Raw genomic sequence first — 23495 nt, forward strand, 5'->3', positions numbered from 1 at the left:
TGATCAAATAATAAACAGGTGAGTACACTTGGGGAAGAACCAGGTTATGTATAAACTCCTGTTACCTGTTCTTTGCAGTAGTGGTGTTAGGGCTGTGCTGGTTTCTCTGGGTGAAGAGTTGTGCCTTTCCCCTCTTAACAGCTTTTGTGCAGTTCATCACTGCTCACAAAACAGTCATAAAGGGTTTCCAAACCCTCTCTGCAACAGAAAAGGGCATTTCTGAAGCAGCGTAACAAGGTAAGCAGCCAAAAAGTTACAGCCAGCTACAGAATGTTGGTGTACTTGGCTTTAATTAACCTTTAAACCAAATGGTGCTCATCCTGTTCTTGTGCAGAATACATCATTTCCTCCCATTCTTGTGAACAGAACAACGTGAAGTTTCTGTACTGCACAAGTAGAAGGTGAAAGCATAGTTAAACCAAAGCAGGATAGTTAAACCGAAGCAGTTACAAATTACAAATAATTCATTGGGTTTTGTGGGGGGTTTTTGATACTGTCCCATCTTCTACCTCCTCAGCTTAAAGGGCAACTTTTTTTTATTGCCAAGCCACAGGTGACAATTCATAGATCAGCGTAAGTTCAACAAAAAGGCTCAAGCAAATGGTTACAGCGAGATTGGTCTCACTGGCTTTACCCACACCAGCTCCTGTACCTATGGGCATTCAGGATGATGCTTAAACAAAGCCTTACAGCAGGGCAGGATGGAAGTTACATGCAAGGAAAGGCTACTGCTGCCTGTTTGCTACCACTTGCAAGTCTTAAGCCTGACCCATTATGTCAAAGGTATTTACTCTTTCAGCACACAGGCAAGTACACAGCACACTCCAGTGCCCTTGTGCAGGATTTTTTAGGCCTGTTCTACCTTCTTCCACACACCTCCAGCCTGACAACCAAAGGAATCAAAGACATAAAAGCAAGACCTGGTGTCTCCTCCAGCCTCTAGCATTTAACAGCACCAGCAGAGTAACACAATGACTTAGGGAAAAAAAATAACCACCAAACAACTGGTGTAGCCCAAGTTGGTTTTGCAATGCTTTTATTACTGTATATATTAACATTGTTTTGGATAGTATGTAGCAGGCATCTTGACATTTAAGTTCATTTGTGCACTTCTCTGAAGGGAAAATGTTTTACCCTCAATACACCTCCTTCTGGTTCACTTCCTGATCTCAGCAGCACTCACTACTCCTACTGCTCCTGCTCTCAAGGAGGAGCAAGTCACATTATATAATGAATTATACCAACAAGCACATCTCTAATAGAAAGCACATCACTTTATTGTGAAGGTCTCAAGTGGAAGAGTTCAACTTAACCATGACAATACTTCATGTATTACAATTGCCTGTTGATTGATGCAACTATGTTGAAGAAAGCTGTTAGCCAAAGTCACCCCCCCCCCAAAAAAAAATCAGAGGATATTTGCACCAATTTTAGTTTATACCTCACAACATACCTAGGCTATATTTTTACTATCACAGGGTGTATTTACTACTTGGGGAATGTTACATGGTCTTTCAAACATGAGACTATTTACAGAATAGGCTGAACACTTGAGTTTAGATAAAGCTGAACAATTTTACATGTATAGGAAGTGTTATAGGCTAGCTTTCCTGTGGCTTTTAGCTAGACATCAGGCACTAATGATTTGATTAGCTCTGTACAAAGAATCACACACTGTCCAAAATCTCTTGGCTGCTGGTTAGTTCCAAATTGTTTGAGATAGCGCCTACTTTGAGCAACAGTGTTGTGGGGCCTTACTGTCCCCATTTCATCCTTCTGATGCCTCTATGCATAACAGAATAGAAGCTAAGCTGTTGCACTAAGTCAGAAGAATATTAATTAAAAGAGGATGGAGTTAACAGTATATAGAAAAGACATAATATACTGGTAGAAAGTTATACCACCTCAAGGTTACATTGAAGTCATTCATGTTAGGGAAAAACTGTTCTCTCCCCTACTATGCAAAGCAGACAGGAATTCCCTAAATAGAGTCCTTGAGAAATAAATTAAGTTCCAAGACTAAGTTAGGGAACTGTTGTACATTCAGAGTGCATTATGCCTCTATGAACATTGGCTGGGTGTTTCTGGTACAGCTTATGTGCCTTAAGCACCATGACAACTCAGTCTTTTGGGCCACAGTCACTAGTTTCAGTTGCAGGGAAGGTCTCTGGTCTACCAGAAGGGCTGAGAGCCATGGCTGCACACAGATATGTTTTGTGCACAATGCAAGCCTGATTTCCCCCTTAGCCATACAAATTAAGACAATATTTATCACCATACAGTTTGATATTACTTCCAATAAGTACAATATTTATTAAACATTTCTTCAGTTTTGTTACATATTGTGCAACAAATTACAATATTCTGCAGCCACAAATTATATGCGGAGTATGAAGAAACTATTAATCAGATAGTGTGATCTTTCCATTTATAATTCTACAAGAAGGAACTAGCAAATCAGATCTTACATATATCTTACTAAATTTTATGCATGGAAAGTGACAGACACTGTTGTGCTGTTTGATACAAAATGGCTAAACTTCATCTTCAGAAGACTAAACCTGACATCTAAACATGCCAATAGAAACATCAAAACAAAAATACATCCTAACCAACCACAGGAAACAGTCTGGTATCAGGAAAAGCAACAAGGATTACACGTTTATAAACCAGCACACAAAGGTTTAAAACAGTTCTGAAAATGAAGTTAGCTGTCTTGAGTCAAGGGAATAAAAAAAGTCAGTATTGACCATTTACAATCTCTGACCTTTGTGGAGACGGTAAGAATCTGTTGTAGTGCAGCTACATACAGTACAATTCAGGCAATTTTTTTTTCACTTGGGTTCAGATTGCAAATTCATTGTTGTGAGACAAAAGGGGGAGGCAAGTTTTAGCAGCAACCTCCACTAGACTGCTTGACTGGAGTGCTCTGAATTTTAACATTGGACTTCTCTGCACCACCAGCTGTCGCTCCCGGACCCATTCGTTTTTTAATCTCAGCAGCCATGGTCATGAAAGACTGTTCTACATTTGTGGCATTCTTTGCACTGGTTTCCAAAAATGGAATTCCAAGAGAATCTGCAAATTCCTGCAAATCAAGAGACAGTGAACAGTAAGCTCATACACTGATTGATACCTTACCTTGTTTCCTGGTGCACTTCTGGATAAGCCACAAGTTCCTAGACCACCACCCCACTCCCAAACTCGAGTCTGATGATGACTTGCACTGCAAGGGGTCATTTAACTGCTTGCATTTATGGCACCTTGACATCTGTGGACCAAGACACTTCCCTGCACTAGAACACTCAAGTGCATTACGATCCAGACTAGGTGCTCAACCAAGCAAATACACATTAATATCAACATACCTTTGCTGTTGTATAGTCTACTACTTTCTTTGTGGTCAGATCACATTTGTTCCCCACCAACAACTTGTTGACGTTTTCACTGGCATAACGATCTATCTCCTGCAGCCATTGTTTTACATTATTGAAAGACTCCTAGGAGACAAGAATAGCTGTAAGCAAGGCCCTTAACCAAGAGGACAGTTCAGCACTATTCAGTAATGACTGGGAAAGAATATGAAGCAGTGTACTTATCTGCATGATTCACAACCACAGAAGATAGTTTAATGCTACAGTACCCCCCTGATTGCCTCAGGACAGGGGAGTCACAGGGTCTATACAGCTCCTCAGTCCATGTTCCAAGCCCTACACAATCAGCCCTTCCTCCCCTGCTGCACTCCCCCCCATTATTTCTCCCTGCTCTGTATCTTGAATAGTCAAGAACTTGTACCATCTGGGAATCTTCCTGCTCCTCCTGTGCAGAGATAAGACATGGCACACAGCTGAAACCAGAAGAATCCCAGGCATTTACAAAGCACAAGGTATTAAGTGCAAACCACACTGCTGTAGAGATGCTGGAATGACCTCTGACTCCAGAAATGCAGAACTGCCATGCTGAAGTCATATTCAAGTTAGCAATTGAACCTGATTGCTCTATTAATTCAGGAAACTCTACACTTCCTAAGAGCCCTTCCAGCAGGACAACTGCACAAGTAATCTTCAGAGATTCTTTCACGGAAAACACTGGCTCAGTTGTATCCTGCATACACACTGACAATTTTCTGTTTCAAATGCCAGTTTTTATTGTAGACCAAAGTTCAAGTACATTCAGAAATCTTTCAACAACTTCCATCAGTAACTCAGACTTCCTGCTACCAATGGCAGGGTGAGAAGTATTCACATAGAACAATCAATTACCTGCCCAGCAAGTTTTAGGTTAAGCCTAAGATACAATTGCTTTAGAGCCACAGATCCCACTGCTCCTTTTATTTATGTTTAGCTCCAAACCAGAGACTAACACATACATTTGGCTTGACATACCTTAACACAGCCTGAAGAACATGGCTACTGTCTCCTTAAGAAGTGCCAAGTTGTTGAATTCCCAGTTTTATTTACTTATCAGCCTAGTGTATTCTGCCTGGAGAAACTCTCCAGGCACAGGTTTAACACTTACCTGATCTGTAACATCATACACAACTATGATGCCGTGAGCACCTCTATAGTAACTGGAAGTGATAGTTCGAAACCTCTCCTGTCCTGCCGTGTCCCACTACAAGATAAATAACAGGCTCAGTTACTGCAATGTAGCTGTACCAGTGTCACACATTAGCTTCCAGAAATACAGCTCAGCTGATCAGCCATCCAACTACAAGCATATCCAAGTCACAGCTACAGAAGTGGCTCTGAAACTGTATGCATCAAACAGGATTTGAGAAGATCAAGATATTTTAACTGAGAATTACACTTCAGTAGGTACTTTTCTAGAAGTGCTCATTTGTTAGGTTTTGGACAAGTGTAGTCAAGAGATCTCACCGAGGAAAACATTAAGCAATTCTGACCCATGAAGAAGCCATGGTTCAGTGGTCAGAAGAGCAAACATGAGCCAGGGCTTGAAAACCTGTTAGGAATAAGGTCAGAGAGATGTGACTAACACAACCACTCCCTTCAACTTCCTTGGTACAGGAGCTGCAGCAAAGGTATTTAAAGGGGAACATCCTCTTCAGAGTATGAAGTACAACAACTCAAACCAAACCTGGTTCCCTTCTCCTGCTGGGAAGTTAATGAGTTACATTAGGTGCTTGACCTCTCCCCCCACCAGGACAGGAACAGCACTCACCCAAACATTTCTCTCCCTGGAGCCATGCCAAGAATAAGGCTAGCTGCCTATTAAAAATAGTCAGACTCACAGACAGATTTCAGTAGTGACAGCATTCCTAGTGGGCTACTCTGGACTCAGGACAGCTACATTAGAGTCTGCAGGCTCAGACTCAGACTCAGGCTTCTGGCTGTAAACTGGACTCCTGCTCCACAACATGGCCTGGAATCCCTGAGTCATTGCCTTCAAGTCCTGAGAGCCTCTGCCTTGAGCTGGAAGCAGTGGCTGACAAGGATTGTGTGACCTTGCATAGATATTAGATTTCATTACACCAGTCACCCTTTTACAGTGCTTCAAGATTAGAGGGAAGAACTGCCAAGTCTCTTCCCCTGCTTATTTCAAGTGAGAGGCCAAAAGCATAACCAGAACACACTGCCCGGTGCTAAGGGAGACAGGCCAGTTACAAGCGTTTGTGTCAGTTTTTCCATTCAGGTCAACAAAAGCACAGTTTCCAGCACTAGACAGTGCAGTCTGCTATTACCAGCTGCTGTAGAATTCAGACATCTTGGACAACTGTGTGATATTCTTGTACTTACACAAATCCTTGCTAAATACTGCAGAACTACACCAGTTCTGATATGAGCACTCCAGCACAGGATTCTACCCTTCTTCAGCTCACAGCCCATAGTGCCTTTTAATACTTAAGCTTTCTTTTCTTCCCAGGAAAATAGATTTGTAACAAGTCATTTCCTCTTTCAGACAGGCAGCCTTGATAAGCATCCTTCTTTAAGGACAGGTCATAGGAAGTCTTGTAAAAACTGCCTAGCCTCTTGTAACAGGGAAGATATGGCTTATATTTTAATGATTAAGGTACAAAGATAACTACCAATGATATGAATGTAATTCTGTGCTTCAACAGATTGAAGTACCCAGGAGTTGAGAAATACTACTTACTATCTGAAGCTTGATTGTTTTCCCATCTAGTTCTATAGTTCTGATTTTGAAGTCCACACCAATCGTGCTGATGTAACTTTCTGTGTACGTGTCATCCTAGGAGAAAGAGTGAACATAAGTCAAGCCAGCTGCACCTCTTCTGTAGTCACCTACTTTATTATGCAACAGGCAGGCACCAGGCAGACAGAGGTACTTAATTCCCTAGCAAAAACAGTCTGATCATTCAGGGCGAAGTCCAGTAATGTAGCTAGGTATTGTCACCAAGTTATTTACTTTTCAAAAATGCTGCAAAGTTTTTTAAAAGCACCTCAAATAACAAGATTTATGTTCCAAAAACTAGTCAAAAAGCCTATTTTCTGGAAATCCTGTAGTGTTAAGTCCTTTTGAACTGTAGTTTAAAAACCAGTCTTTGCTCATGTTGGCAGATTGAAGAGCTACTTAGAATAACCATTACGGTTATTAAAATGCCTCAGATTTTTGTTGTCCTGTGATGGTTTTCCATCTGTATTACACAGCAGCTACCTACAAGAAGTCAGAGGCTTTGCCTCAGTCACACTCCACATCTGAATTTCAGATCCTCTGCTGCCACAGCTGGTTGCTACAACAGAGTGACAGCTTGGGTACTTGTGTTAAAGTCCTCTGCTCTGCAGTCTCTGTAAATACAGGAAGGAAAACACAGCACTGGTTTAGCAGCTTGCACAAACCTGACTGCAGTCTCCAGCAGGCCGTAAGACACACAGGAAGCACTGAATCAGTCTTTGCTACCTTTTAGTGCTTGTTAGCTTGCCAGCATGAAGTTTCTATTCACAAAGTACCAGTAGGATAGAACTTAATGTAAAATATACCACAAAAGACTTTATGCAACCAACAGCTAACACAAAAACAAGGGATTTCTTTGGGTTGTGAATGGAAGACACCTTAGGTAATACATCTGCGTGAGGGAACACATGCAAGTAAGAATAAAGCATTAAGCCTTTAAGAACAACATGACATTTATTTCCTTAACATTTCAATATTCAAAAAGGCTGCCTTTGAAAAGCCTGATGCCATTTAACCTACAGCAGGAAGAACACAGGTAAGTGAATACTGTGGTAATTCCTTATGTCAGGGTAAAATAGCTTAGTTAGAAAGTCAAATTTCAGAAGGAAAAAGCTTGAAGAAACACTAGATAACCAAGCACAAACTTAAGCTGGCTATCAAAAAAGAAAAGTTGGATTATTCACATGAAGCCAAAAATTAATTCAAAAGTATCTGCAAGAGAAGCAGACTAGACTGATCTGGGAGTACTGCTCCAGCCTTTGTGTCACTTCCAATCCACTGCCTCCAGTTCTGTGGAGAGAACAGGTTACATCTTTCCAGTGTTCATACTGGTTTTAGCATCCCCGGTCCTAATACTGCACAAACAGTGACTGTAATAGCTTTAACTTAGGTGATGCTATTTGTACACATCAGACCACCATTTCACATCAATAACACGAAACACAACAGGCTCCTTCCAGGGGTGCCAAGAGCAATTGTTTAGGCTGTGAAACTGCTGCCATCATCTTGCAGTAGTATCAAACTCCAGTTTCTAAACTAATGCCCCATATAGTCTCCTCCTTCCTCTCCTCCCATGGCAGCGTAAAGCTGCACTTTGGCATAGGCATAGATAAAGACTTCACTGGACTCCACCTTTTTCTACTCAGAGGTGTCAAACCCATTTTATCTTTTCCTATTGACAGAAAACTAAGGCTTGCATCAAATTTCATCCACAGCAGCCCACCAGCAATTTTAACATTTATTATACACTCGCTCACAAAAGGAAGCATAAGGCCTTATTATTCCTTGAGTATTATTTAAATTACTTCTCCCTCTGGCTAGGCAATTGGTAGGCCTTTTCAATTAAGATATCAAACTTCATCTGGCGGAAAATATTCAGATCAAGTAGTAACTGATCAAGGTCTTGCCCTGACACATTTGTGCTCTTCATGCCTGAAGGCACACACCCCAGAATTCAAGTATGTTCTTCCATCTTCAGTGTTCTACCACTAGTGTAATGATGGAAGTTAAATTAAGACATCTTGTTCTCAAGTAACAGGAAAATGAGACAAACTTAACTGGACATATTCTTGATATTTTTTCTGTATTACTCAAACAAATACGTCAGCTAGAAACAAATGCAGAAGACAGGAGCGTTTTGCAATACTTTAATTATTCCTTGCTGTACCAGACCTGACAGACATCAGTCCTTTCAAGTAGTCTGTGTAGCAGAGAAGTTTTTGCTAAGTACCTGGTAGCTTTTTTACATAAAGTTTCCAAGCATGATCACTTACTGCAAACCTAAGTAGAAGGCAAGATTTCCCAACACCGGAGTCTCCAATCAGAAGTAGCTTGAATAAATAGTCACTGCAGAAGGAAAAAAAGTTAAGTCACTTAATGAAAAACACTATCGAGAAACAAGTTCCTCACAGTTAGTATATTATGATGTTTGAGAAGGTAAATTAATTCACTACTAGGGAAGTCACCTGTAACTCCAAGCTTCTCTATCCAGTTTAGACACTCTCACTATTTACTTAACTTACTTGGGAAGGAAAGTGTGAGGTAGAGGCTCTGAACACACCATTTGTGTAGAACTGTGCTTTCCTAGGATGTTACTCTGGGGATATTAGTGTGACTATCACCAAGACTAACACAGTCCTACTTTAGCCCTACTTTAGCCCTTTAGCTAGTGGTCTAGCTAAGATTAAAATCATGCTTTGCAATTAAGTGCAAGCCTCATTGTTTGGTTGAGTGACTCAGGTAACACACAGATGGTAGTAATAGTCTGCTGTCCACCAGAGCCATCATCATCATCATATCATCTTTAAAGTCAAAGGCTTGATTCCACTGCCCAGCTTCACAAATACCATGTAGTTAGCCAAAAGTAGCCAATTCTTTCCTCAGTTTAAGTTACCCAAATTTAAGTTCCAGCAGAATCCAACAACACAATATGCAATTTAAATACACAAACTATGAATGCTAAGTTTAGTGGGCCACTAAAGCAAAATGAACATCCACCTTCCACGACAGACTATTAACAGTTGACAGTGACCACATACTCCACTTGCCTTTCAGGAATTAAAATAAAACTAAAGGCATTGCCAGATGAGGATACATTCATTCTCCAGAGAATGTCAGGTGTGATATTAGTAATTCTCAAGTCACACTGGAAGAGATGACAATTCTTTCTTTGCTTAGTGTTGAGTCCTCCCAACATTGAGGGAACAAGCACAGTATCATCAATGACCTACCTAGTCTTATACTTGAAAGAGCAGTGAAGATTTCATTGTCACCAAAACATTAGATTTTGTGTTAGTCATAAGACTAATGGGACAGTTTAATACTAGAGATCAAGTAGCAGAGAAAAAAACAAACCACCAGTTACACAAGTTATTTTGCTTTGTAAGAACTAGACTAACTCATTCTAGGTTTACAACTCTTCAGCCCTGTAGTGTCCAGGATTAAGTCCTGTTCTCATTTAACCACCAGAAGTTACATCAGACATATTTCTATACCCACTTAACCAAACTGAAAAGATAAAGTGTATGCAAATGCCTGAAGTCAACTGTCCCCATCTATTATCCCCCAATAGCACCACTGACTCTAGCTGGCAAGAATCCAGCCAGGAAACTGCATCCATCCCCAGCTGATAACAGCCAAGCAGATGGCCAGCTGCTCAGCTTTTCACCACTCCTCTGCTCAAGTGCCAAAACAACTAGCATCTTGGTTGGTCCCAGGCTGCAAGAACACACTCAACTGAAATCTTCATCAGTTTCCACAGCACTTCTCTCAAGGCTAGAGAGAAGTCAGAAGTGGTAAATGTAGCAACTAATAAGCTGATTCTTAAAAATGCAACCTTCCCCCACAGTGTAAAGCTAAAAGCACTCAAGGTATTTAAAAAAATCAAAGTCAAAGGATATCTAGGAGTTTACAGTCGCAGAACTCACTACTCCACCTGTCAAGTCATGTACTAATATAAGGCAAGATGGTTTTAGTAAAATGACAGTTATTAACCCAAACTGTTTGGGGGAGATAAGTTACATTACATCACAACCCACATATCTTAACAGCTTCAAGATAGCTGAAGCACTATTACTGACCAGAAGCATTATTACTGCTCATATTCTTACACTGGTGATCACTGACAAAATACACATTTCTTGAAGCTTGGGCCTGCCCATAAGGTGACACCAAAATCCCTCCTCACAACCTAGAGTCCTGAGCACTGCCTCCCTGTGTGCTTCAAAAAAACCCAACAAAAACAGTTTCATGTTTCCTGTGGCTCCACTTGCAGAAACTCCACCACAGCCACACTGGCAAGCTAGTGGTTGAGGATGCACCATTGTGCTTTATCACAAAAGATGTGTTTTAAGCCTAATGATCACTGAAGTGGGACTGTATCAACCAGTGTTAGTTACCTTCAGCTACCCAACTCTGCCGTCTCTCAACCACCACCATCACCCAGGAACTGAGGCAAGGGGCTACCTGATAGCAACTGTAGCCAAGAAACATTTAAAACTTCTTACCCCCACTAATAACTTAGTTTCCCAAGAGCAGCAGAGAAACTCTATATAATCAGGAGACCAAGGTAAGGTGCTACAGCTCAGAGACCTGGTCCACTGTTCCACCTTTTCCTCCTTCCCCAGGATTATGCACAAACTGAAGCCACAATTGCCTCAGCCTTCAAATAGCTCCTTCCTACTTCAGCAGGAAGTTTTGGTTGTTCGTTCAGTTCTCTGCAAAACCAGAATTCTAAGCAATACTGAAGTTAAATTATTACTTACAGTAAGCACCAATACACTTGAAAGTATTAGAGCTTGCAGCATGTTATAATCCCCTTAAGAATGGTAACACATGAATATTACCACTATGTTGTCTTCACTAAGGTTAGTGGAAAAAAATCAATTCCTTCCTGGTGTAAGTAAGGCTTCAGATATGAATCTGAAAGATTCACTTAAGAGCCTCCCCTTGCTTCCAAGGGGAATTCCGGTCCCCCCCCAGCCCCCAAACATCAAGTAACTTGTCTTCCTCTGTTATTCTTAGTGCTAAGAGCAGCTACCAACCAGATCTACCATGCTATTAAATCTTTTACTGTTCAGAAGCAAACAAGAATGATAATGGTTTATACACAGTGCTACTGTTAAGTTAAAGCAACAACAACCCAAGTACCTTAAATACCAGTTTTGACATCTTTGCTATTAAGACCTTCCCTTGCTTTGGGCTTCAGTATTTCCAAAGCCACAGGATCATATGGTGACTTAAGCCACCTGCCTCACTCTCACTGAAACGAGGGCCACTGCCAGTCAGGCTGCAGCATGGCTGGAAACAGCCTTTACTGAGTTAGCTCTGTCTCTGACCTTAGAAATGGGTGTTGTGTCACAAAACCCTAGTTTTGCCAGAAAAGCAAGACCAATGCTTAGACCTGCATCAATTCAGAGATAATTTAAGTAGAATCTTGCTATTTAGGTTTTAAAGAACTGAAATAATTTCAAATGCCAATGATATGGTGCCCTCCTTTCTAGGTACAGCTGCTTTAGGACCTTTTAAAATACAGTAGGTGCCTATATAGGGGCCTTGAGAACAAAACGTGCAGTCTGTTACACATGGCATGATGCTAGAGACAGCTCTCAGGGTACAGCAACAGTTTAAATCAAATAAGAATGAAAACAAGCTACAAAAATTTGTAGAAATGTATTTCTAGACTGAACCAGACTGATAGAGTATTTGTGTTAATAGGTTCAACCGTAGCAATGCATCCAACAAGCCATGCAGGTTAATTTTGGTATTTGCTCCTGAAGAGCCACACAACCATTTCTGAAGCCACTGAATTCTGCTCTTTAAACCTGACAACTTAACTCATCAGCTCTTCCAGTTTAGGGAGCCTTCATAAAGCAGGCTGAGCTCTGCAGCATAGCCTTCTCCGCACTACTTGGAGATTGTGTGAATTCAGATTTATCATTCAACTATTTCTCACCATTTATATAAGTCATACTTTGCACCCATAAGAGAGCACATTGGAGGAGTATGTGCAGCAAGGCAGGTAGGTACTTTCAGTAAGAGTGAAGATTTCAAATCCTCCCCATCCAGAAGAGGATATGGTAATTTCCCCTTGCCAAAGAGATAAAGGCTAGATATGCTAAATTTAATTGCCTCTTGCAAAAAAGGCACCTCAAACAACCCTGAAATTTTTGAGCCAAGAGCAGCATCCTCCTGTTACATGCATTTTCCATGCAGTAGGCAGCAAGTTCAGCAGAAGACCAGGAAGTCAAGCTGGGGACAGACTTGGCCAAAGCTGTGTGGAACAAGGGACCTGTGGGCCTCTAAGATACCACTGTTTATACCAGGGTAGACATGGGGATTTTTTTAAATGCCAGGAAGGTTTTATGCCAAAACAGACAAGACTAGGTAGTCATCAGTCTCCAACAAGGAACTGCTGGAATCAGCTTTAATCACTGATGTCAGCTGCAAGTTTACAGTAAACAGGTACTCACAGCCTCAAATCCCCAGTCTTTTTTCTACCACCCAAGAAATTCTGAAGAGGAGCTGACTGTCACTCCGATTACACCCTGCTTAAGTAAAGAGAATCCAAAAGACATAATGCCACTTTGGATCGCCAGTTGCTGTTTAGAAAGGTTAGAACACAAACAATTTCAGATGATTCCAGCAACCCAGAAGCTGCCACTCAATTGTCATCTACTGAACACCATCACACAAGACTGAAAACCCCCACACTAGTATTCTCTAACACTTCTGAAGAATGCAAAAAACCCAGATTTACTCCAAAAAGCACTTCATTTCCTCATTTCCCCTTGAAGAAGGTATCTAGAACAAGATTCAGACACTACAGAGCATTGATCAAGGTTAATTCCTGATACCACTTGGCTGTTAGATAGTTCACCCACCAGTGTGTTTATGCTAGTCAGCCTACTCTATACAAGTTGCAAAAGGGGTAGGAAATGCCGAACCTGACATGATCTAGTCACAACAGTCAATATTGACATTTTACTCATTTAAACACCATAAGGGGGGGAGGAACACAGAAGGAATACATCCCAGTGCTAGGTGGGCAGGTGTTTTGAGAATTTAACTTCCAAATGCTAGCACTAATATCTCATCCATCCCTCTTCAGCTCCTTCACTCAAATGAAGAGCACACTAACTAGTCCACTAGGCTGTCCTACAGCCCTGAAGTTTCAGGGAAGCTCTCAGAACCACACACCACCCCTTCAAACCCTTGCACCAGCAGCTTCAAATCCTGTAACTTTAATAGAAAAATTGAAGGAGGCAGGTCTTTTTATTACTAAGCTTTAACCAGCTATCCCACTGACCTCAGAGAGTTCTGGCATGCCCAGGAGAGAGGATTTGGGGCTACAGCCTCATCTGAAGCTGTGATAAGGAAGTGAGAATGTGTTACATTACAGGCAAGGCAGTTCTAAAAGGACAAACAGACATCTGTATCTGTTACAAGTAACTAGAAGGAATAATGTCATAATCCCATAAGTCTTATTCCTGGTTTAACACTGATCCAAGTATACATATTACAGTGAATGATATTTTCTGTCCATCTCACCACACCCTTCCCATCTCCTGTCCCCATCCTGCAGACACAACCCTGTCAGGAAGTAGCAATTTAATACTACAAATTAAGCTACGGCTTTTCTTCTTTGTTTTGCTTTCAAAAACTCAGCTGTCCTCACCACCAGGAACAAACACTCTTCACTCAAAATGTTTTCCCCATCTTCATAGCAGCATTCAGTATCTCACTGCAGAGAACTACTCTCTGCATCAGAGTCTAGAAAGCTGAGAGGCTTCAGGAAAGGCAAAAAATTATGGAAGAAGCCCCTTTCAACCTGTTTCTGCACAGCGTTAGTGGCCTAACACTTTGCAGGCAGTTTTTCACCACAAAACCCACCAGTCTGCAAGGTAAATTTCAGTTTAACTCCAAGAGTCATTATGACCACAGAGGCACCAACAATTTGTTGGTCTTTCACCCACTGACTACCTCCAGCTCCTGTTCTGGTGTTTTCCAAAGCCACACGAACAAACTTGTTATGTAATTTTGCCAAGATGTAACTTGAGTTCCTGGCTGTACCTCTTAGTTTTCACCAACTCCCTCACACTAGCTGATGACTACTTTGCCTTCTACTCCTATTTGCTCTTCAGGTGATTTTAATGGGCACAGAGTGCTTGCAACGATGCTGCCATAAGCACAGAGCACAAAAGCCATGACCATGCAAGTCAGTAACCTCAGCTGTGTGGAAAAACATGCTTTGAGGACAAAAGTTGTTAAAAAGTGTCATCCACAAACAGAGATGATGGGTATCTAGAGCAGTAATGTCATACTACACATGCATTTCAATACCATAGCCACTTCAGTTTACATTAGCAGGCACAGTGGCTTCATCATCCCAAACTGGAGTGCCAGAAAAGCCAGCATCAGTGAAAGAATCCTAAAAACACTCTTCAACACTAAAGTGTTGAGAGTGCAGCAGCTGTTTTTTAAAGTCCTTTTTAAACTAATCCCAAGTCTCTCCTCTTATTCACTCAAAAAAGCCATGAGCAAAACGAGGTTTATCATCCCCAACATGCTGGTGGGCAAGTCACTGCTCTTACAGTTGCCAGGATACAGACAACTATTGACCAGAGAACTCAGACATCCTTACTCTCGAGCAGGCCAGTTAGAGAGGGCCATCTTCACACAACGATGTACAACGACCCTCCAAAAAAAACCTGTGCCATCACCAGGTTTTCTAGGCAAGTGCTATTTCAGCTCAAGACAGCCCCAAGAGCATTTCATTATCAAGTCACAGCGTTGCAAAATCTACATAGGCAAGAAGTGTTTTGCAAGAGCCATGTGACACACACATGACTTGCAGCTAAAGTGAAGGGTGGACCTCTGACTACTAAGCTGCCAGCAGCAACCGGCCAGGAAGATCGGCTTTCACAAAGAGCTGTTTTTTTCCCCCCTCACTTGTTGGAGCCTGGGCTCCGATGCGCATTTTCGAGGTCCGGAAAAATCGCCGTCAACTGCGCCCATACTTACTTCGCCGCCGACAGCGCTCCCGGAGAGGGAGGCGGGATGCCGAAGCCACCCGGATCACTGGGCCCATCCCGCCGGTTTATAGCGAGGACATCATTAACTTTTCATGGCCCACCGTGCGGCTGCCTCCCCTCCCCACCCCCCCTCCCGGTGCCCGTAACCCAACCCCCCGGGGATGGCACTAGCAGGCCTAATACCTGCCCTCCGCTGCCGCATGGCCTCCGGGGCACGGCTCCCTCAATGACCGGGAGTAGGCGACGGGCCGCCGGAGGCCCGAAGGCTCGGCTCGGCCCTCCCTTCTCACCCCCTCCCGCGCCAGGCCCGGCGGCGGCTTCCCCCCCCCGCGGCCTGCCGATCGCGGCTCCCCCGGCGCGGGGCAGCGGGGCCCGGGGCCGCGGCGGGGCCCTCCCCTGGCCCGCACTCACTATTCGGGATTCATGCTGGACATGTCCGTGGGGCCCGCGGCCCGAGGGACGGCGAGCGCGCTCTGAGGGGGGGCGGTCGCGGCCTGGCACCTCCCGCCGCCGAGGCGGGCGCTCCGCGGATGCAGGCGTCCAACAGCTCCCGCCTTCGCCCGGCGCTCGGCTCGGCCTGCCCCTCCGCCGGCGCCCTGCCCGCTCCGCGGCCTCCGCGCTCGCTCCTCAGCCCAAAATGGCTGCCAGAGCCCAACCAGGAAACGGGGCGGCCTCTCGCCGAGCAGCGCTTACATGGCCGGGGGCCTGTGGCGGGGCATGCCGGGAAAGCGAGTCCTCGCCGCCGCCGCCGACCCGCGCCGCCGGGTGGCCGCGCCCTCCGCCCTGGGACTCGCTTTCCCGGCGGCCCCTGCGGCGGCGCCAGCGCATGCGCCCCGGCCCGCCTTTCTTCCCTCGGCCCCGTCGGCTCGGCGCGGCGGTCGGCGCTGGCGATTGGCCGGGGAGGAGCCGGCTCGGGGTGACGTCGGCGGGAAGACGTGGCAGCTCGGACGAGTCACCGCGCGGGCAGGGGAGGGGCGTGGCCTCGGCGGGCGGGGCGGGGCGGGGCGGGGCAGGGCGCCCCCCCGCGGGCGGCAGCGGGGCGCGACCGGGCGCCCCAGGCGGGAAACGGCGGGCGGGGGCTGGCGGCGGGGCCGGCCGGGCCCGGCTGCGGGAAGGGGAAGGGGAAGGGGCCTCCCTGGCCGTGAGGTGCCGCGCCCCGGCCTCCCGCCCCTCTGGGATGGACAGCCCCCGTTATGGCCCAGCCGGAGCTCTGTTTTTCCCGTTGGTTACATTTCCTCCGCTCTAACCACGGGCGACGAGGAGATGCCGAGACCCGTCTCGGGTCTGCTGGCGTCTGCCATCCACCTACCGATCGGGTTTTAAAGTGTTCCACAAAGGCCTTGGGCCGGGTGGGTTTGTTAGGAGGGACGGGCCCGAAGGGGAGAGGGCGATAAACGTGTCACCTTCGAACGAGGGCAGGCCTGCGGCCGCGGGGGTGGGCAGAGGGAGGTGCGGGGGGACAGCCCGCCCTGCCGCCTCGACCATTTACCGTCGTGTCGGCGAGGGGTAAAAATGGAGGCGTTGTAGTAACGGTAGGAACAACAGGGGTGGCTGGCAGCGCAACAACATCCATCGCAGAACACGGCGTCTGTAGGAGTTGACCGCTTTTCTCCGCGTGCATTAGTAACAGTCCCTTTTTGCACCACCATTGCATCTTCTATCAAAAGCGTTTTACAAGAATTGATTAGTCACATTTCATAACATTCTTTGGGTACAGTAAATATTACTACGCTCATTTTACTGCTGGGAAACAGGCAGGGAGAGATTGTCACACGCCTGGGATCTCGGAGCAAACGACTTGTTAAAGGTGGAAGAATTCAGAATATAGGAGCCTAGTTTTCCGGGCAACCACTTAAAACAAATTCTTACGGAATATCAAGTTGTCTTGCTGGGATTTTTAGTTGTTTATGCTTTCAGATGTATTCCTAACAAAGTCCTAGCCTTTGCAACACCATCAGAAAGTGCACATCACTGCAACGCTATACATCATTCTAGACTCGTACACAGAGCGCTACTAAACCTTACAAGTCTTACCAGCTCCTTGTAATCAGTTCGGGAATTTTAATCCCCACTAAATACATATTATCTGACATTATTTCATTACAAAGGGCATAGTATAATACAGTGACCAAAGTTTATCTTCCAGCCGGCTCAAAGGACAGGAGGAACAATCCGCAAATGGATTGCGCGATGACTGAAACATCCTGTGCAGGGAAGTGTCTGTAGGGCTTCATCTTCATATGGCAAGCTGGGAGGCGTTATGCAGCCATCTAGATGTTAGTCTGTTCACATGCTGACTTCCACCAAGCTGCAAGTCACCCGCCATGTCAGTACACCAAGGGACTACCAAAATAACTGACGTGAACAGGAGTCTTTCCATTGGACAGCAACAGGGCAGAGCTGAATCCCCAGATGAACTGAAATTGCAGTCTTGTCTGTTTTTCCCCCCACAATAAGATCATGAAAAGTCACTCACGCTCCACGCATCTTCATGGTTTTAATATGGTTATGTTCAATTCCTTAAAAAAAGTCAATAAACTGTGCTGACTATAACTGAAAATATCGAGCATTGGTTAAAGGTTTAGGGTTTCCTTTGCTTTCTTGCATTGCTTGTTAGGTAACATAATCTACAGATGAATCTACCACATAAATTACTGTACGTACTGCTTCTGTGGTGGCCATCGTTGAAGATTCCACTTCCCTTTCCCTATTACTTTGTGTATTTCTGAAACAATACCCATTTTGTTTGATGTTTGCCATCAGAAATCCAGCTAATCCTTTGAAACTCTCTCTCCTCTCTCGTACAGCACGACTCTTGAGACGCTCTGTGGAAGGTGACCAGATGTGCAGGAATATCCCAGATGACAAACTTCATTTTGCAGACAGCACGTCATTCTCTGCTGAATACAAAAATTGTTTTTGCAGGGACATTTTTAACATTTGTGCTTTTACTTTTCTCTTCCCCAGTGAAACAAAAAGCTCCAACCACCCCAATTCCTTATTCTGTTGTGAGGAATAATGCTTACAGGCCACAGTAAATAGGGCTCTGCCACATACAGCACTGCATAAATGTATCCAGCGAAGTCAGAGCAGACACAGGGACAAACCAACACCAGCACTAGCTAACTATAAAAGCCGCAAATTAGATTTACTTCTGAAGTAGGGCACAGGTTAATAAGAGTGTGGGATGCTGTTTCATCTCAGAGAAATAATAGCTTCCGTGTCTGAGAAGAGCATATTTAATCTGTATGACTGAACCAGCAGCGTGGCAAGCATAGCAACCTGTGCTCCAGGCTGGGTATAAGGGCAGTGCGAAAAGTGGGTCTACTTCAGCTCTGCAGGGAGGTGCGAGGAGGGCTTTCTGCTGCCCATGTTGCAGGCTGAGGTCATCTGCTGCTGTGATGTCATCTGCAGCTGAGTGTCTGCACGCGTACCCGTTTAACTGGATGAACAGGCTCAGGACCCCTGCCTGGTTTCTAGCTGGGATCAGAGTGGCGATTTATAACCCGTGTATCACATTCTGTTCTGTTCCTCCTCCTTCCTTAAGTGGGTATTCATAGTGTGTCTTGAACACCACGAACCACTAGACGGTCAGAGAGGCCTTGCTTGTCTCTCGCTAATAGGAGCGTAATGCAAGGAGCAGTATCAGATGCCAGTTAGGGAAACATTATTCATATACCTTCAGGGCTGAATTCTGCCTGTGCCAATAGAGGCTGATTTTATCCTGTTCATGAAATCAGCTGCAGAACTTCCTTTGGCTTGGGCTATAGCGCTCTACCAGAGCAGCCTAGGAAAAGCCATGAGCACAGATTACCTTGAACTGTAATCGCCTTCCCCAGTCCTGTCCACCCCGGGGCAGTACCCTTACCCACTAACTCGTGTTTTTGAGGTTGAACTCTGCTGGTTCCTGGTTCCACTCTGGTGACCTGCCATCCCCTGCTCCTATCTCTCTCCTCCCTAGGCCACAAAAGGTGTAGGGGAGGCTCTGGGAAACGAGGCGACAGGAGGACAGGGGATGGGAGGGAGAGAGAAAGCAAGCTGCAGTGGCTGCAGGCAGGTGTAAGAGGGAAGAGGAAGGAGGAAAAACAGCACAAATGATGGAGGAGGAATGTTACAGCTGCATGAGCTCAGGTTTTGCATTGCAGTATGGAGCCCACATGCTTGATCTGCCGCGGGGCTGTCATGGGACTGTGAGGGTATCGCCTGTGTGGACTGCAGCCTGCAGAAAGCAGCGAGCTGCATAGGATTCATTTTGCCTTCCTCTTCTGCCCTTATTTCATATGAAATGGTCAATATTTTTTAGCTATATAACCATGCCACACAGTCACAGGGCAAAGGAAGGTTTCAGGTCTGCTCTCTACCACTCTACCACAGTTTTTACCCTGAAAATGTCTGTCTTTCCCCTGTGTAACAGTTCTTGAACCGAAGGTAGGGGGAATCACGCTTCTGACCCAGTACTGCCTCCCCATAAAGCTGTCATGTTAGCACAGCAGTGTTCAGATATCATTCGGCTCCTGCCAGTATCCTTTCCCCTAGACTATGTATAAAATTAGTATAAAATCTGATATGTATAAAAATCAGAAGAAAACAATTTAGGTATTTATTTCCCCTCCTGCGTTCCTCTGCTCTTCCTTTCCTCTCCCACTTCTCAGTGTCTGATCCATGTAGTGGGAAGCTCGCAGGCTAATAGATGCACAACAGCCACATGGAGAAGGTCAGGTACCAGGAATGCAAACAACAAGCTGAGACATTGCAACTGACTCTTGATACTGGGAGTGCTGGGGAACAAACACTGATTTTAGCTTATCAATAGCAGCATGTCTCTTTCGTATTGCTCACAGACCTCCCGTGTATTTAATCTCCCTGCAGGACTTGTCAGCTACCAATGTTTTTCTGACAATATAACCAGTCCATTTCTGAAGTGCTGGCAGCACACCTAAAATGGTGTTAGCAAATTCTTCTCCTTATTAATTCTTGATTTAGAAAGTAAAGGGCAAAGGAGAAGTAAGTTGCTGATGGACCTGTGGTACCACTGGGAGGGACAGAACAAATGAACCCATACTCAGGTGTAGTCTGATGTCAGAAAAACAGAAGTGGAGAGGAAAATGGTATTCTGGAACCGTTTAAAAGAGCTGGTCCACTAATCACACATTGCCTCTTACAGGAGGGAGGTAACCAGATGGTGTAATGGATCTTATGGGTCTGTAAATCACCAGGAAATGGCTGATGTACAGCTCTACCTCTCATTTTTGCCTCATACGGCCTGTGCTTTCACATCCTGCAGGTAGGGGAATGGAACCAGAGGTTTCACGTTGGTTCCAATCACAGGCAGAAGCCAAGCAGATACAAGCAGGGTGAAGTGTCAAGAGCACTTGGTGGATGTGAAGGCATAGCAGGATGCCCAGGGAGCAGATGTCCAACTCTGGTGAGCTAAATCTCTTTTGGGAAACTCCTAGAAGGAGATCTAGCACCTTGTTCTGGCTCCTTTCTTCAGAATCCAAGCCCAGTTTACTTCAGTACTGTTGTGAGCACATGGGACTTTTTGTGGTGACTGTCACCCAAAGTTGAAGTAGGAAATTATTTTCAGCAGGACATGAAACACTGTAATAAGCTGGCCACCTATTAACTTTGATATCTTTCTTTACTTTTTACTTTACACTGTCGCCACAGTTCAGATCTTGATTTCCCAACCTTCTGCAAAACTGACAAGACCACATTTTGTATTGCATGAGTAGCCATGGAGGAAGCAGAGGGGTTTGGTAGTTAGGGCTTTTGTTACACAAGCCTAGTGGAAGCAGTGTAACACTGAGAGCTTAGGACAGTAACTGCATGCATTTGCTAAAATCATAGAAAAAAAATAGGTTGGAAGAGACACCAGGAGATGATCTAGTCAGTTCCTCTGCTTCAGCTGCATCTATTTCAATCCCAATAGTGACATTCTTGAAAACGTCCAGAAATGACAATTCCACTCTTCCCACAGGCCATTTATGACAGCACCCACAGAAAGGTAAAAAAAGCTCAGTGGTAAAATGATTCCAAGGATAAATTAAGCAGCTTAGGCTTTTACTTAAGGTTGCTGGTGAATTCAGTACACTTTACTTCATCTGTTATATCCTGGGGATCTTTTTAATCATAATCTTCAGTGCCACAAGAGATAAAGAAGACAGAGCTCAAGCTAATATGCTGAGCTTCTGTGGCTCTACGCCAGCTGAGGATCTGGCCTGTTTGTTGTTTTTATAATGGCAGCTCAGACTCCAGACCACAACTGTGCAACAGGAGGTTGGAGTCTGGGGTTGCCATCCCCTGAGCACCTGATGTCCTGCTTGCAGCACCTCTTTCCTTCTAGTAAATGAACCCTTATTGATGCAGACCTTGGTTGACTGCCACTTAGACATTGGGGCAGAGTACTGCTAGAAAGCACGCTTGAAAAGGGCTCAGAAACATCAGGAAGTCAGAACACACGGGTTTGCTTAAGTGGGGATCATAGTACTCTCCACAGATACTGCCAAGGGCTATCTTCTACCTCTGACTCATACATTTTGCAACCCAGCGGAGATAGCAGGGTAGTGCACCATGGAATTTGGTCGCTCTGCTCTTTGCCTAGGTATCTATTTGCTTAAGAGTGCGATTCCTCATACCAGTTATCATCTAAATGCTCTGGCATGTATTCATCCAGCTGGGCTGGCATCTCCCTGCTTGGCACAGGATGTTATTTAACACTGACATCGATTGAATACTGAAGGTTGTTTTATTGGGTTTTGTGGGTGGTTTTGATGCCAGGGTTCTGGAAGGGAGTTTCACCCTGTTAAGCTGAAAAGCTTGTATTTCTTATACATGTGTATGGCATCCAGAAGTGGCAAAAGGATACATTTCTAATGAAAAACAGCAATTCAAATCAGTGGCTGTACTTTCATCTTTCCTTCTACTGTCTCACCCCTCTTCTTCAATACCAGCTTTTGTGCCATTATTCCCTCTTCTGACCTCTTCCTTGTTCAAAAACTTTCTTCTCAATTTTTCTTTGTTCACGATCCTCCCGTTTGCTCATCCCTTTTACACACCTGCTTTGCACAGCATCTTCCATACTTCGTGTGTTGCACACTTACAGGGGCCTGCAACATGTGATTCAGCAACAGAATGCTCCTCTTGTTTCATGGCCTGACATTGATGATACCATTTTACACTTTCCATGATCTACATTTTGAATTTCTTTCTCACTGTTCTTTTTGCTTTTTCGTCTTTCTTGCCCCTTGGCGTTTTGTTCTCTCCCTACTCATCCCTTGTAAGCTCCATCTAACTTGGTTTGGGACATTCATTAGCAGTCTTGTGAAACTGCTTGCACGTGCATGTACAATTTATCTGTGTGTCAGGAGAGAGAGTCTCAGACCTCTAACAATGACATTTGAGTCTGCAATTGCATATTAGACTGTCTTCTGGAATTATCTGTTTTCATGGTGGCTACAAATGCAGAGAGAAAGGAGGAGCCACTTCCCACACTACCCAGGAACAAATGCATGTCTTCATGAGGAAAGGACAAGCAGCTTTTGCCAAGCCCCACAGGCACTTTCCTGTCCCCACACAGGATTAATCTGGAGTCCTGCCAAGGCAATGGTGGGACGCACAGTTTGAGAAATACTGTTACAGCTCAAAGATGCAACACTAACTAGACCCCCAACACACAGCACATACTGATCTTTTCAGTGCTTGGGCCTCTGCAGCCTTCTAAGCACAAAAGTCTTTCTTACAACTCTCAAAAGTCTTTCTTACAACTCCATGTTTTTCTTGTCCGTACTTTCTTTTTGGTTTCCTGCTATATTTCATGCCTAAAAATGGCAACAGGCAAATAATCAGTCAACAAGGCCACTTAGTCTACCCAAAGTTCTAAATGAAACCTCTATTTGATGCTGTATCTTTCTGTAAACAGGTGCGTTTCAACTCAAGAGTTTTACTTTGTTAAGTATTATGGGATTTGGGGAGATTTGAAAATAAGCTTACATAATTGGTTTATCCTATCAGTAATGATGATAACTGCATACCTTCCTTGGCTGGCAGACTAAACTTTGAGTAGTCATATACTAAATTAAACTAACAATCAACAGAAAGACAGATGGGATTCATCTTTTATTGTTGTTATTCAGCATGAATCCTTAAATGTAACAAAAGCTCAGGGTTTGGATCTGTGCAGAGAGTCAAATGCCTTCATCTTCATCCTAACACAGGACAGACAGAACTAACTGAGGCTAGCTTACAGACCTGTTATTGATAACCTTTATTTAAAATCCTTCAGATTTCAGTTCAGGATTAGGTATCATC

At 44.4% G+C, this 23495-nt stretch overlaps 1 protein-coding gene across 1 annotated transcript; it reads right to left on the reverse strand.

The window, feature by feature from the left end:
• Positions 1–1254: 1254 nt before the first annotated feature.
• Positions 1255–15856, reverse strand: RAB1A (RAB1A, member RAS oncogene family). Its single transcript, XM_072857368.1, has 6 exons — positions 15597–15856; positions 8427–8499; positions 6115–6210; positions 4519–4614; positions 3369–3500; positions 1255–3088 (listed from the first exon to the last, which is right to left on the reverse strand). Exons 1-6 carry the CDS (start codon positions 15617–15619, stop codon positions 2891–2893), a joined length of 618 nt encoding a protein of 205 aa, XP_072713469.1. The 5' UTR covers positions 15620–15856; the 3' UTR covers positions 1255–2890.
• Positions 15857–23495: the final 7639 nt, after the last annotated feature.

The sequence above is a fragment of the Ciconia boyciana genome, chromosome 3, assembly GCF_034638445.1.
Source record: "Ciconia boyciana chromosome 3, ASM3463844v1, whole genome shotgun sequence".
NCBI classification, from domain to species: domain Eukaryota; kingdom Metazoa; phylum Chordata; class Aves; order Ciconiiformes; family Ciconiidae; genus Ciconia; species Ciconia boyciana.

Bases quoted from the DNA above. Each gene is read 5' to 3' on its own strand.
- RAB1A (XM_072857368.1), bottom strand. From the start codon at position 15,619: ATGTCCAGCATGAATCCCGAATA. The intron at 4,615-6,114 runs GTAAGTAGTATT...TTTATCTTGTAG, and splicing joins AAACAATCAAGCTTCAGATA to TGGGACACGGCAGGACAGGA. The intron at 3,089-3,368 runs GTATGTTGATAT...CTTGATTTGCAG, and splicing joins TAGACTATACAACAGCAAAG to GAATTTGCAGATTCTCTTGG.